Below are 16351 nucleotides of genomic sequence, written 5' to 3'. Positions count from 1 at the left end.
TAGTAATGCAAAGTAATATATTGTAGTTATTTAAAGGAATCTATTCCAATAATTCAAAGCAATCTATTGTAGTTTCAATGAAACGCCATTTCAACATCTTCCATATCTCCTCCTTACTCAATCCCTTGCTATACAGTGTCGAGTCAGACTCTCGAGGAAGTTCTCAAACAGAAATTATAAAAATGAAATTTCACCCAGTTACTTTGAGTTCAATTCAAACACTATTTTTCGATTTCGATGAATTGCAAATTTTTCTTTGTTTCTTGATAAATTATTAAGAACAAATTTAACTTATCGAGCGCAGTTGAAAGAATTCACAGGCATTCAAACGCTGCAATAAGCTGGACATCCTATCGTTATTCACTCGTCGAGCCCGCCATTCATCAAACTCCATTAAACCAAAAATTCAAATACAATCAATACGACTACACCAAAAACAACTATAGACCAACCCCCTCGAAATCGCTACATTGATAAACCCATAAAATTCGCTTCCAAATAATTCCACCCTCCCAGAATTCTCCCCAATCTCACAAACATCCAGTCCCACCAAAAATCAACGAAACCCGAGGCGAACCCAAAAAACTAATTTCCTAGAATAATTTTCAGACACTCCGCCCACCGAGAACAAAATTAATTCCACAGAACACCGTCACCTGTTCGATGCCAGCGCGCAGTCGAATGAAAGTCGCGTCCCCCTCGCTCAGGGTTTACCTCGACAAGTGACGGGTAAGGGTAACGTGGCCAGACGGGGGTTGAAAACGGAAGGGAAAAGGAACCGAATCTCTATTTTCACAGGCTCGCGCGGTAGCCTTTGAATAGACTCGATAAGGATCTTATAACCGTACGCACGGTGGGGAGCTATGGATGGATGGCGGGGCGTGTGTTGTGAAATATAAAGTAAACTACCTGACATTGTCGCGATACGAAGAGGCGCATCGTCGCTTGAATATTGATGGAAAACCGGGGAGAAGATGAAAGGCGCCGGCCGCTGCTTTCGCTCAGGCTTTTTAATAATGAATTCGAGCCTTCCTTCCCCGCCGCGGATTTTCCGCCTTGAACGTACCACGCGTTTTCCTTTTCTCTTTGAATCCCCTCGAGAACGGGAACGGATTGATCACCCAGACGATCACAACGTTGACCTTTTCCACTGCGCAATTGCTGTTGCACTGTGTTCAAGCCTATTTTTATATTCCCTTACGTGGACGCTACAACTATGGGCACGATTTGTTAAATTTTTTTAGAATTTTAGCAAGTTGGAAGTAGTTTAATATTCTGGGGTTCTTACGAACTTTTCTGTTGTTTGTATTTCGTGTACTCATTTGTTGTAATGCATAAAATGTATATTGATCCGTTCAAATTTGTTTATTGTGCTTAACGATAAGGAATATTGAATTTTAGTTTTTCAAGTTTATTTTATTACGCGAATTCACATTTTGAAATATTATGATATCTCTTGAGATAATTGTGAAGAATTTTCTATGATAGCAAAGCTGATATTCGGTGTGAAAAGGGTTAATGGTTTTCAATTAACACTGAAGCTACCAGAGTTAAAATGATCCATTCCTGATTTCTTCCCCCTGCAATTATTAGAAAGATAACAGATGTTCCTCCGTGAAATTATTAAAGAAACTGATTCAGCAATACGCAATCTGAATAGTAAATCAATTAAAGTCTTAACAGATGCACTCTTGGAGTTTTCATAAAGAAATTTCAAAAAGTCAATTCAGCTGCTCGGTAGTTGTAGTGCTAAATGTTCGTCAAGTACTAAAGTGTTCAAAATATTTGTTCAAGACCTCGTTCGAGCATCAGGCCGCCAGACTCGCACCTAAAATCGACGTAATCGCGTCACGGGCTTATGCCCCAGTCTAGAACCACACTTCCAACCCCAGAACCAACTGATAGGCTTCGGTTGTCCGGTTAACGTGATTTCATGTCGTCGACCTGACCGTCGCTGACGGTCTTCCACGACGGGCGGGCTTTTCTAGAATTTAGGCTAATCAATCATCCAGTCTACCCTCGAAGAAGTAAATACGAAAGGGAGGAAATCTGACGTTTCTAAAAGGAACTCGTTCAACGATTGAACATTAAAATACCAGAGATTTATTTCGAATGTTCGATCGAATCGGGACAATTTTTTATTGCCATTCACTTTTACAATATTCCTAAATGGAGAATGTTTTATACAGGCCACGACATCTGTCAGTGAGCGTTGCAGTTGCTCGCGAGGTCTGCTGGATCGATGTTACGATGGTAAGAGAAAGGTTTGCACGGTTCTGGCACTGCAGGGTTTAATCAAATTATTAGAAAAGACGGTTAACACGTTGCATGCCGCACGATTTCATAGAGCGAAATACAGAAAATGGAAAAAATGTGATATTGACACTAGAAATATCGAACGAGTCAAAATAACTCATTTCTGATTTCTTCTTTTCGCGATTATTAAAAGTATAGCAGATGCTTCCCTGGGAGTTATTAAAGAAATTGATTTGGCAATACGCAAATTAGATCATGAATCAATTAAAGTCTCGATAGATACACTCTTGGAGCTTTTATAGAGAAATTTCAAAAAGTCAATTTCAGTACTCGGTAGTTCTAGTGTTGAATCAGTCGATTGAATTGCATTATTATCATTATTGCACGTTTGTCTAGTTAAACGTCACCGTATTAGGTAGCATTATTTATAATATAGAAATCTTTTCAAATAATCTTCGTTTAACTGAGTGAACTATAGTAATTCAATTTCGTTCTCCATTGACCCGCATGGTATGTTATTAAAAATATTATACCAAAGCAAATCAATTTTAACCTAACATCTTCTTCTTTAGTATACTTCAACAAATTCTAATTTTGCGCAAAGACCACAAAACTATGTATAATTGTTTTTCATGTACACATCAGCGTCGAGAATACCCGTCTTTCATGTTCAATTCAAATGTACAAAGTAAGGATAATAATTTCCTTCGTACCTTTTATCAGGAAAAATCAATGACACCCTGTCAGTCAGGACATCCTGAATATTTCCTTTCCGATTACCTTTCAATCCGAATGCGATCCACGCGACAACAAGAAGATCCATCGACACCTCGAGCGTATCGGCAGCTTTCAAGCGGCGTAATTTCGACACTCTCGCTATCGCTCCGGGAAACGTCAGGATGAAATCCTTCCAATTCTCATTATCGCAACTGATCGGTTCGATCCTGCCAATTCGTTGTCCTCGGGACAATGCTCACGCAAGGATTCTCGCGTTCTTTCCGCTGATCGAGATCACCGTTTATTGATCCTGGCGCGAGTCTGTCGAAAGTTTCGATGACTGTCGTGTGGGTCGGCTGCCAACCTCGTTGGAAACTCGGAAAATTGCATTGTCCTTATCGCTATTTGAAACTGGCTGACTGTCTCGTATAGACTAAACTAGTTTCGAAGAACATTACGAAGCCACCGTTCTACGAATTAATTCTGGTAATGTAAGCGTTCGAACGAAGGAACTTTAAGATAGCCGAGTCTACTCGCTACCGAATTTTATACAATTAACAGTTTCTTTGATTTTTTTAATATTCAAAATACCATCTCCTTGTATCCTATTAAATTACATGAATCTTTCATGTATATAATTGAACAGAATGCTGTAATTCAATTTTCATTAATTTTCAGGATTAAAATTAACTTGATCAAACCGTTTAGAAGACAGAGTTCGAAGTTATTTTAAACTAAAATGATCTAGATACTGGATACTTTATATTCACAATTCTTGTTTCCATATTTTGTGATTTTTCATCCACTTCTCTACAGAATGAGATTTCAAGCGCTAAGAGTCCTTCGATACATTGTATTAATTTTATTAAATGTATTGTATTCATCGATATGTTTCATTATTCAGCCCAAGTTATATCTCAGCTTTATCTTGTTCACGACGTTTTTGGGCATTATTCATCCGATTTTTCGACCAAAAGCGATTAAACTTCTCCGAACTTTCGAATGGCGAGGTGGGTCCACATTTTCATCAAAACGCCTCACGGTTCGATGGCCATGTAGGTTTACAGTTCAGCGCGGGCCTCGTGTGATTAATTACATTACGTAACGCGCTAATAATATGCGACAACGCGCGAATAACAAGTTCCGCGTGTTAAGTGCAGTGTTTAGGCGGTGTAGGATTGCGGATCGATTCGCCTGGTTTTCGTTGCAAAACACAGGCGAAACGACTAATTATCGATCATAGATAAGAGGCGTTTTCGGTGGTCGGGACTGGCAATTTCCTCGGGATATAATTTAATAAAACGTCGAAAACAAATCTGTTAAAATACGAGGCCTCGATTAGGCCGCGTGTTTACGAACCGTGACAATTCTTCACGTGACCAGAGAGACTGGTTTACTTTGGCACAAATATTTTATTTCCACCGGGTTACCAGTAGCTCCATTCCCGAAATATACTGCAGCTCATTTGAATACTCGCCTTTACATTCTCGCTATAATAATGTGTTTATTTCTTGCAACCTCACCGAAACCTTCTAGACTATTTACTCGAATAACTTTTAAATTATTGTTTCCTTCCAGAGATAGAGAATCAATCTGTAACTGAATTAATCCTTTGCAATCGAAAGCTTTTCAATAAAAACATTCAACATTTTCTGATGAGACGTAGACGATATACTTTGAAACTAATTAATGAGAAGACATACATAAATTAAGGAACGAAGATGTTGTACTTCAATATTTCATATATTGATGTATTATACAATATTTAGTACTATATACAAGTTTATCACTTTGATATATCATATCGAGTGGTGACTGAGATTGCAACAACTAGAATAAAATCTAGTTCGATTTCTCACACTAATACTCTCACTATACAAGACAATCTAAAACCTTATTCAATTCTATTAACCTTTAAAAAAATAACTGAAATATTTAATACGAGTCAAATAAAACTAGTAAAATCGTAAGATTATCTAGAAACCCGTATCAACTATATACATCCATACGAATCTGCTAAGAATATTTCAATCCGATGAAAGGAAAAATCCGGTAACACAAGTTTCCTACGAAGACGGTAAAACGGTAAAAATAAAAAAGAATAAATGAAAAACAGGAACGTGCACGGTGGTAACAAAATAAGCGAATGTTGCTCCATGCGCCGCGTAACGTTGCCGATCGGCGCATAATCCGATCACCGAAGTTTCCCTGTGGCCCGTGGCCCGGGTGTTTACTTATTCGACGGGCTTCCGATAAACTCGTTTCGGTGGAAACCAGCGAAATGCTCGGCCCCCGGGATGATCGATTGGCCGTTTGTTCGGCAGACTGGAAGTTAGCGATACCGATTGCCGGTCGACGGGCGAGCGCCTCGCGATACGGCGAGCCGTGTTGCCTCGAGTCTCGCGTTGGAAACAGCCGACGGGAGTCATGCGGGTTTTATATTCGGGACACGAACTGGGCGGCTGTGATTGGCAATTGTTGCTTTACCCTCGCTCCGTGTCTTTCGTTATTAACCCCTTGTTCTATGATTTCTTTCACAGCCGAGTTCGGTAAAGCTAGTTTATCGTTAATAGTTTATTAGAAGACGGAAAGAATTTTATCGTTACTCCATGTGTACGTTTGGTGTGAAGGTTAACGACTGACTATGGGAAAGTAGTATTCAATTTGTATTCGAATAAAGTGATTTTGTCACATATTGTCAGTCTATAATTCTGTCGAAGTCAGACAATTTTAATTAATGCCTGGGATCGACTTGTAATTGTATCTGCTGTAGGTCTTTATTATAATTCCCTTCATTTTTGTATCTTTTAATTTTGAAAATTTGTTAGTTACGATATTAAATTTGTTGAATTAGATTTTATCAGATATGTAGATGAATTAGATTATTCTAGTTTTCGGAATACTTGAAATTTTAGAAATAGTTATTTATGAAGATCTTCGGACGAGAGTAAATTTCTATAAAATATTGTGGAACATTGAAGTTCGGAATTCATAGAAGCTGAAAGACACTGAACAGTTTTCATTGCCTCAGACAGATTAGAATAAAACATTGTCAAGAAAGATCACGTGAAAGGAAACTGACGTGTTCGTTACACCTTTCTCTATCAGGAAGGAGACAATGGAGTAAGAACCGCAGCGCTGTCAGAAGCGGTTCGAGATCTGAAGTAGATACGGACGCCACTGGTCAGACAAGCCTAAGCGTTCCCCTTAAAGAAAGACATTCATAATTAAACGCACGGCGTTTCGAGGCGAACGCAATGGAGTCCCGTAGATCTCAATGATCTAATGGACGCCACGTTAATCATTTACCGGAGAGATTAGCGACGCTGACTCAGCCATTAGCCGTCTTGCGACGCACTGAACGTCGTCGATCCTGTTCCCTGCGGGACTGGACGTCGTATTAACGTTCCGGTCGTGTTTTCCAGTGTTCGTATAAGTCTTCTAATGTCTGACCTGTTTGCTTTTGCGTTGATTAAGTTAGAGTGGCAACAGAGATTATTTAGGAATAAATATTTAGACGCTTGATACCTCAAAATAAATAATCTTGATCCTCGTTTCATCTCAACTTCTGAAATGATTACACGCGTTATATTTCTATAAATTTGTCTAAAAATTTTGCAACAAAATTTTATAGATAAATTTATGTGGATATTTTGCAACCAAATTTTATACATAAATCTGTCTAAAAATTTTTCAACTGAATTGTATACATAAATTTGTCTAAAAATTGTGCAAGCAAATTTTATAGATAAATTTATCCAAAGATTTTGCAACTAAATTTTTAATTTACATAAAAATAAAATTGTACTTTCAATAATTCTATTACAACAAAAGAACGAATACATATCATTCGAATTCTCTAATCTTCTCTTCCGCGCTATCAAAGAGAAAGATTCTCACAATCGTCTCCAAAAGTTTCGTTCAAAAGCCAGCCGCCGCAAACGACGAAAATAAAAGTAGTCCGGATCGTAAAAGAAATTGCCTCTTCCTATATTAACTTATATGGACGGCAAACTTTTCCGATAAACTAGCTGTTACGGTCGACTTCACCGAAGATCGAGCGGAATTCCGCTGGAACTTCAAAGAAGCACTCGCGTAACTTCTCTATTAGCATGAAAATGCCATCGATGAGTCTGCGAGATCGTTGCCCATTATCCGAACCGGGTGTCCGAGCGCGACCCGGAGAAAAATAGAGGATAAAAATCAACGATGATCGTTGAAAGGTAATTCACCGGCGATCTACGCGCTGTTCCCGCGGTTGTTCAGCCCGATAACTGACCCGTGTATCAGTTTCCGATCGCGTGGCCGACGATTTCGCCGCGGAATTAATTCCCCCGCGCCTGCGGGATAATCCGCGTCGCTTGCAATTACGCTAACGAGACCGTCGATTCGATAATCAGGCGCAATTACCTCATCCAGGCAAAACGGACGCGCCGTTCTTACATAGTTTCACCTCGGATCGAGCGAGTGAGAGCCATTGCTAACGTTGCACAGCGAACTTTCGCAAGCGTCGCTGAAAAGAAAAGTCCGATCCCTGCGTCGGCGGGCCGAAGCTGGCAGAATTGAATTTGATCAGTAGACTGTAAATTTTAATGGATTTATGGAAAATTCGAAAGTGCAACAGTTTATGCACCTGCGAGAAATTCGATGTTGCAACGGTCCGTGTGCTCCTGAGAAATTTGACGTTGCAACATTTTCCGCGTTTCTGGGAACTTTGAAGTTGCAACATTCTGTGTATTAATGGGAATTTTGAAAGTGCATCGTAGTTTTAGTTTTGCGGTTGTGTGGTTGACGATTGGAATTTTTGCAGTGATTTATGGCTCACTATTTACATATTAGGCGTTATGATTTGAGTGTAACAATTGATTTGATTATGATCTTTCGTGGTTATTGGCGTTTATCTACAATTCAGATTGAAGAGATTATAGTGTATACACTTTAGTAATTACTAATTGGTAGTTACATATAGTGATTTGCAATCGAATGAGATTACAGATTAGATTTGGCTCAATATCGTCGAAACTCAGTTCCGGAAGATAGGACTATCTCTGTTGCCGTTATCGCAATGTTACCTTTGCATATTTTACGTTTTTACTGCACCGGTGATTTCCTTCCTCAACTGGGGTTAAAACATTACACCGAGTGCCTTTCTTTGGTTTCTGACAAGCCGTGAAATTCGATTCTTCACGGATTAGGTAACGTTGATTACAGAATTCATTTGCACGCTGCGTCATCCTGCTAGCGATGTGACAGTGATGAAAGAGCAATTTGTGGAAATATGAAGATTGGAAATGTAAGAGTGTTTTTCCTTCTATTTCACTTTATTTTACAGTGAATTACTGTTGAACGTTCGTACGAAGAATGAATTTCTCATTTGGTGGACTGTTCAATTAACCAAGGTATAAAGGAATTCATTTTCTAGAGTGAAAAGTGAAGTACTGAATCGAATAGTTTGGAACTATGATGTGAAAAATTGAGAAAGAGGGGTGGTTCACTTTAATTATTGAATAATTCATATAATCGTCGTTACAGTAAGAAGTAGATTATCATGAGCAGATTGGTCAACTTCTAGTCGCAGTCAGACAAAATTTGTACTCAGATTTATTCAATTTATTTTCAATTATTTGTACGTTTCAAATTATTATGTAATTATACTATTTTATACATATTATTAGAGATTACTCCATCCATCCTGCAAATAAATATTCAATAAAATAGAACATCCTTTCTCCCTCCTCCAGTGTACACAGTTTTTTAAACAACAATCAATTTATTGCACCAATATTATGTACAATTACGAACACATAATATACACAATAATTAATAATTACCAGTCCGCGATCGATCAACGGGAAGAATGATCGACAAAATTTCGCGAATTTCAGCCATAACTCCATCGATCCATCAGCGTCATCGATTTTCAAGTGCACTCGTGACGAAGCCGATCATGTACGAACACGATCGGTCGAGATACGATACGACAGCGCTAGCTAAGCATGCGTGAAACGCGGATCACGCTTGGGAAATCGCGAGATCGAATTACGGAAATGTGTCGGACCCCCGTAGATATCGTTCCTTTCGTCTCGATCGGGATCAACGGACCGGTTACGCGTATATACACATTTTAACTACACACTCGGAGCACCGGTAAACAATCTTGGATCACCGGTTGTGATTTCAAGCGCAACCGACTCGGCGCGACGCTCGCCGTAAAATTTTAGCGGCTCGCAAGAAATCCTCGACCGTGGGCTTTCTCGCGATCGATCGATCAGATATTTCGTAAACGATAAACGATTCTCGATAAACCTCGATCGCGCGAATTAAACATTATTATAACGAGAGGAAAGTATATGTTTTATTAATAATATTTTCTTCAGAAATTAAAAAGAAAAAGTTCAAAGGAAATTTAATCGTTCCGAGTAATTGATTTATTAACTTTCGGGAGAGTTGTAAATTGATTATGGATATTAATGCAATTATAGTGTACGAGGATTGTTACGAAACTTAAATGTTCCGTTGCCAATAGGTTGTTTTGTTAATTCCGTCGATCGAGGTGATTAAATTTATTTCTTATCGGTATTTGTAATTGTATATTAGACATATATTAGCTTAATTGTCTAGATAAATACTGTCAAGAGTGCCTTCGCGCGCCATATTGGCACTCCCATCGCACTAAATGGATTAAAGGTGCGCAATTGTCTTTGGAACTCTTTCCTAGTCAAAGACGCAGCGGATGTGACACTCGAGTTGCTCCGTTTTCACATAGCCCTTCAGATTTCCAGTTAATAATAGAAGAAACTGTAAAATCCTGCAACATAAAAGTGATAGTGTTCGAAATACTGTATTTAATCTTAACTGATAAAATGAATGCCCCAGTTATTAATCAAACCGATTTCTTTCTATATTAACAAATGTTGGAACATTTTAAGTACCATTTCAACTCACCGTATCAACTCCTTATGAAATCTTCACAAATACCAATTAAGTTTGTTCTACTTTATAATTAACTACGAACCTAATTTAATCTCAGGCTAAAGATTAATCATCCTTACCGGGATGATAAATGGTAATTAAATCATTAATATGTCACGTAATATTGATCCTAACAAGAAATAACACATGATATTCCAATTTGTCTATTCCCGTGACTATAACCCATCATTCCCCTTAGCATTAAATCTCACCAAGGCGATGAACCTTAAACAAATCCTCAATATACCAAATGACATCAACCACCGCACAGAATGATCCATGATATTCCAATTTGTCCGCTCCCAAACCCACAATCTATTCCTCGCGACATTAACTCTTACCAAGGCGATGAACCTTAAACAAATCCTCAATATACCAAATGACATCAACCGCCGCACAAAATAATCCATGATATTCCAATTTGTCTGCTCCCATACCCATAATCCATTTCCCGTGGCACTCAAGCAAACCAAAGGAAAACCCGTAGTTCCCAAACAAACCGAACGCATCCCCAAACAAAAGTTCTCTCATTTCCTCGGGCTCGTTCCCCGAGAGCCTTCTTCAGCCCCGGCGGCCATTCGATCCGACCCTCCCCCGCAAGGGTTCGCGTCCAGGACAACGCAGGGCCGGTCGGCCTGCAAATCCCGCGTGATTTTCATCTACGATTGCTCGGCTAACTGGCAAAGTCCCATTTCTGCTGGTAATCGCCGGGACACCTGACCGCCGGTAATGAGAACTCGGCCCTGGACCACTTCAAAGCTGTTAATTAGAGGACCCTCGTCACCTCGCCCCGACGCCCCCGGCCCTCTTCAACGGCGTCTTCTCCCTTTGATTGGCAAGCGCTCGGTTTTCTGGCCGCTGGCCTCCGCGCCGCGATTCCGACAATAATGTTAGCCGCAAGCCGATATGACATAACGTACAATGTGGTCAAACGGCTGTTTTTTGGATAAAACTCGGTAATTTAACCCTTTGCACTCGAAGGCATATTGCTTCAAATATTCAACACTCTTTGATAAAATATAGACAACGTTTGTTGCGACTAATGTAAGTAATTTAACACGCTGAACGTCACGGGGGTCACCGGCGACACCCGACTAAATCCAATTATTATAATTCAATCAATTAAGTGATGATTATTTTGAAACATTTTTATATTATAAATAATGCTATTTAATGAAGTGACATTCAGCTAGATGGACGTGCAATAATAGTAACACAATTCAATCGAATGATTTAATATTTCACTTTGTCCATTTTGTGTATTTTGCTCTATGAAATCGGCATTTAACGTGTTAATCGATAAATCAAGGAACAAAAGTATTTTACTGTGTGATTTCTCATAATGACGCATTATATAAAGTTCAATATTAAACATCAAACTTTAGAATTTTACCGTATCAATCCAAGTGGTGGCTGAGAGTCCTGAGTTAACCCAAAGGGTTAACATTCACCGTACCGGGAACCGGTCAAATGACCGGATTTAAAATTCTAGGTCTTCTTTTGTTCATTTGATTTTATATCAGTGCCTATATTGTCCGATTAATTGGTCTTTCAATTTTCATCCTTCGTTCTGTTTCTGTTTCCAATAAGAAAAATGTATCATCTAATTCGTTTATCTCTATTTTGTAGCCAATTAAATTGACTTTTTGAAAATTCTCTCTAGTAACTCCAGGAGTGCATCTATTAAAGTTTTAATAGATTTACAATTCAGTTTGCGTATTACTGAATTAATTTCTTGAGTAATATCTCAGATAAATATCTGTTACCTTTTTAATAATTGCAAGACGAAGAAATCAAGAATCATGTTGACCCGTCTGGTAGTTTTAGTATTGAAAAGTATGAGTGATACAAAGAAATGCTTCAGACAAAACTTGTAAGGTATAAGGCTAAACGCATGGTGGTTATGGTTTTCTTACATTATAGGAATATTATGAAGTTTTTCAATGACAATGGATATTTTGCGTTTCGATTCCAACATTATATAAATTGGAAAACGGAATATGTAAATTATATTACTTGGTAAACGTTCATCTCGGTTTTGATTGATGGAAATACGTGAATATGCATCCTGATAGTTTAATTTTAAATCCCTAATTTCCACGATCTAAACGAACATCAATTTTTCTAGGAACAATATAATAAACCGCACAATAAACCTAGCGTTAATACTCATATCTTTCGAAACCCCTTTTCGTTAGGTTTTCGGTTTCTTAGTACCATTTTGTTTGTACAGTCTCGTTCCGTTTATCTAACATTCTCGATTCTCTAATTCCCTAGCGTTATCGATAATCCTGACTTTGGCGACACAAGGAATCGTTACTAACACGTAATCTTACTTTCAATTAATCGAGTCTCCTCAGAACTGAGAATCAATAATCATAATCAATGCTCTCCTATTGTCTTCACATGGTTCCCCTTTACAACCAACTTTCTAATAGATTCAAATTTCATAATTGCCCACGCGCGGGATGTCCAAACATCCATTAATAAATTTCTCCACGCACATATCTAATTCGCACCTGTATAAAATCCATTAACCTCCTCAATGAACACAACTGAATCCACCGAACAACCTCCAAAGGAGAACAAGCCAAATAAAATCACAAAAAATCCGCCTATAAATGTAGACACGTGTGTTATCTGAATCAATCAATTTGCATAACGACCCATCTGTCGTACCATTAATTACATGTAGAAACCGTGGAGCACGCCGAACGATCTCGCACGGGCACTTTCGCCGCGGCGAGAATCGTAACGAGTCGCGTATCCATACTCAATGCAACTGGAACACGCAAATTACACGGAACTGCCCGTATAATTCAATATGATTACAGGACTCGGTCGTAAGAGTCGCTGGTTCGAGGAACCCGTATTAATAGAATATATATGTACACACGCCTGGCTGTTCGGAACAGTATGGAAGAAACGGGACGAGCGATTTGTTGCAGGTATCCGATTCCGTAATTCAATTCACTGTTATTACACGAAATCACGGTACTCGTAATGATTCAACGGGCGAGCGAGCGAGCGGCCGCCACTCGTTCGAGACCGTTCCTTTATCGGATAATCCGTCGTGTACACTCGCCGGGCGATAATTACGCGAGCGGCGCGGTGCTCTTAAAAATTCATGGCGGATTAAACAACCGTCCGTTACGTTTATGCGAAATTATATCGCGGGCCCTTTCACGCGGACCGGCGAGAACGCACGTCGCCGCACCGGGCGATTCGTTAACAGGCGCCACGCGATAAAGGGAGCGACGGGAAGCCTAATGACGCGCAATCATGCGCCGCCGCGCACCGCGATTATAAATCCTCGAATTGCCGGGGACTCCGCGGACGGCCGTTCATTAGGCCACTCGTAAAACCGCCTTTATACGACCGGCGGGCTAGCTTCTGATGGAAAAAGAATGCAAATCGAATTCGCTTTTATGAACTATTACCGGTAAAGACACGTAACGCGCGGGGGAAATAGTACGCACGCTATTGTCTTTTATTATTCGATGCTATCATTACCCATATTCCCGGTAATTAGCTTGGAAAGTAATTCTACGTTGCTCGCGGCTGATCGGATTCTTGTGTAATTGCTCGGTGCACGGAATTTCTTCGGTTTCTTCGGGTGTGTTACGGTTTATGTATCCAAAGGTGTGTTTTGTGTATGCTTTGTCGTTGTGAGTTGAACTTGAATGCAATGAAATTTCGTTTGAAGTAAATGATTACTGGTTTTTAACCGTTTGAGTGGTAAGCGGCGCGATCGTGCTTCTTCGTGGCGTTGCTTGATAGTGCTAGCTTATCGGTTCATGGAATCGAATTATGTTTGTTTATTTGTTTTACTTCTAATTATTCATTTTCGTTTCTGTTATTGCCAGCTTGGAAATGAAGAAGCGAAACTTTCGCACGCTTTGGAATTGTTTTGGATAAAAATAGAAAAGTGTAATTCAGTTTCTGCATCGAAACTTTATGCGTTACTGTTCGAACTTTATGCGATATTTTTATCTAGATTTGTTTATTTTTAAAACACTAATCGATTTGAAATTTTCAAATGTACAGATAAATAGCAACGTTCGAGTGCCACGGATCTTTGCGAAAACCCGCTCGAAGAGTGCCAAACAACGCGATCTCGCTGCTTTCGTTGCAGTTCAGCAACTGAATTACACTTTCCTATTTTTACATAAAAAAATCATAAATAACGCGATCGTTCTGTTTTTCCACTTCTAAATAGGTAATAGCAAGAATAATCAATTAGAAAGGAAGCAAATAAATAAATTTAATGTGACTCTACGAACTGACAGGTTAACACTTGTAGACAGTGTAACGAACAATCGCGAACGCGTCGCTTGGCACTCAAACGCTTAAGCGATTTTATCAAACTTTCATGAGAATCTACCAAACTGTTTATTAAGAAGAACAGAAAAATTGATACTTAGGTAACTAACTACTAACACACAAGTTAATCATGAATACTGCGATCTCTGTAACCAATATATTCAATTATCTACTTTGTTATTCGTTGTTACAGAAAATAACTATTTAAAGATTGAATGGAAATCTATTTCAAAGTGCGCGGGAACAGGGAAAGGGGGTTAGGCCTGAAATCACAGAAAATCGAACTTGACCGTGACAGAGAATCATGGAACGTTGATCTCGCGCGTCCATCTTCGGTCCGCCGAAACCGAGGACCTTGTTAACGACCCGGCTAACCTCGTAACACCTGTTACGCCATGCGAGCCAGCTCGCGTAAGGTTACGCGCAAACGAGTTTAAGTCACGAGGCCGACGAAAACACTTTCACTGACCCGTCACAAAGCGGTTTCTACCGGCCAAGTGAATCCCAAGGCTGTCTCTTCCTCTGGGAAACCGGTATTCCGCTGTCTTCCGCTCTCCCCACTCTGTATCTTTCACTTTTCTCTGATTCGTCTCTCGGCTAATTACCGTGTAAAACGTTCATTACGGTTTGATAACGCTGGACGAGGTGTAGAAGCTGGTTTATTGGAATTTTTCGATCATGACATTGACTATCTCGACGAGATATCGATGGAAAGGTTACACGAACTGTGCCTGTACAACGAGAAGTGCTGGAACCAGGATTTCTAAGCCTTTGGTTGTTCATTTCTAGGGATTATCGTGTGTATTTTCGGGATTGTTTGTATTGGGAGCTTTATTATTCGAGAATATTTTAGTCACATCATTTTAACGTTTGAATATTACTGCAGGAAATGTCTCACCTGCGAGGTCTTATTTACAAGGTAACACAGCGACGGTTTGTACAGCGACTTATTTTTAACGGATTACCGCGGATTAGCACAAGTATGTACATGAATTAGTGCGTGACTATTTGACAAGTAAACAGCGCGTGTTTATGCAAATGTGAGTTAGTGGAGGGTTAATGTGTAGCGGCATAAATTAACAGGTTTGGCTATCAGTAAAGTTTAGACTCTTATCGAAGACAGAACGTTCAATTAATAAATTGATTTATCGAATTTCTGTTCGGACCTTCGGGAGACGAATGAAATTTTGGAATATTCATTTGAATCTTCGATAGACGAATGTAATTACCAAATCTCTGTTGAAATCATGGTTAATTAAATTAAGTTACCGAATTTCTGTTGAATCTTTGATAATCAAATGCAATTACCAAACCTCTGTTCGAATCTTCGATAATTAAATTAGCTTACCGAATTTCTGTTGGATCTTCGATAATCAAATGAAATTATTGAATATTCAATCGAGCCTTCGATAAACAAATGAAATTACCAAACCTCTGTTCAAATCTTCGATAATTAAATCAAGTTACCGAATTTCTGTTGGCTCTTCGATAATCGAATGTAATTATTGGTTACTTGATCAAATCTTCGATAAAGAAATGAAATTATCAAATATCTGTTCGATTTTTAGTAGATCGATCCTGAAACCTCCACATTTGCATGAACGCCTGCAGTTTAGTGATAAGTTAGCGTTAAACGTCCGCGTTCACGGCTCGCGGGTCTGGGAACTCGCGCGGAAGGACGTTCAGGCGACACGAAGGATGAATCCTCCATTTGCATACCACGATCTTCCGTGTTACAACGAAGGCAGTGGTATTCGTTGCCGGCGAAAGAGGAAGAGGATGCGTCCTCGACGGGTTCACGATCACGAGCGAGACGGCTCCGACGTTCGCGGAAACGATCCAAGGACCGATCGCGGCCTCCGCTCGGATCCTGGATCCGTCGGGGATCGTTCGATCGCTCGAGAGTATTGAAGAGGATCGATGAATCTTGAAAGATTCCAATGAAAGATTTCGTTCGTCGAATTCTGATGAATATAAATATCCTTCGAGATCCTCATTGGGATCTGTTGACTCATTCATCGTGGATAATTATGTTAATCATATTTCGAATTATTGCGAAAGGATTCATTCGATGAATGTTCAT

The 16351-nt window shown here is 39.4% G+C and overlaps 1 protein-coding gene across 3 annotated transcripts in view; it reads right to left on the bottom strand.

Annotated features, from left to right (window-relative positions):
* Positions 1 to 8729: 8729 nt before the first annotated feature.
* Positions 8730 to 16351, bottom strand: part of Wat (worker-enriched antennal transcript) — a 28112-nt gene continuing 20490 nt past the window's right edge. For all 3 annotated transcript variants that reach the window (XM_031969968.2, XM_031969966.2, XM_031969967.2), the window contains exon 4: positions 8730 to 9781. In XM_031969968.2, coding sequence (XP_031825828.1) covers positions 9756 to 9781 — 26 coding nt within the window. In that variant the 3' untranslated portion in view covers positions 8730 to 9755. The remainder of the gene's footprint in view (positions 9782 to 16351) is intronic.

Source organism: Nomia melanderi, chromosome 13, assembly GCF_051020985.1.
Source record: "Nomia melanderi isolate GNS246 chromosome 13, iyNomMela1, whole genome shotgun sequence".
Taxonomy (NCBI): Eukaryota; Metazoa; Arthropoda; class Insecta; order Hymenoptera; family Halictidae; genus Nomia; species Nomia melanderi.
The sequence above is the reverse complement of the archived record's forward strand: the minus strand, read 5'-3'. Positions and strand labels throughout refer to the sequence as shown.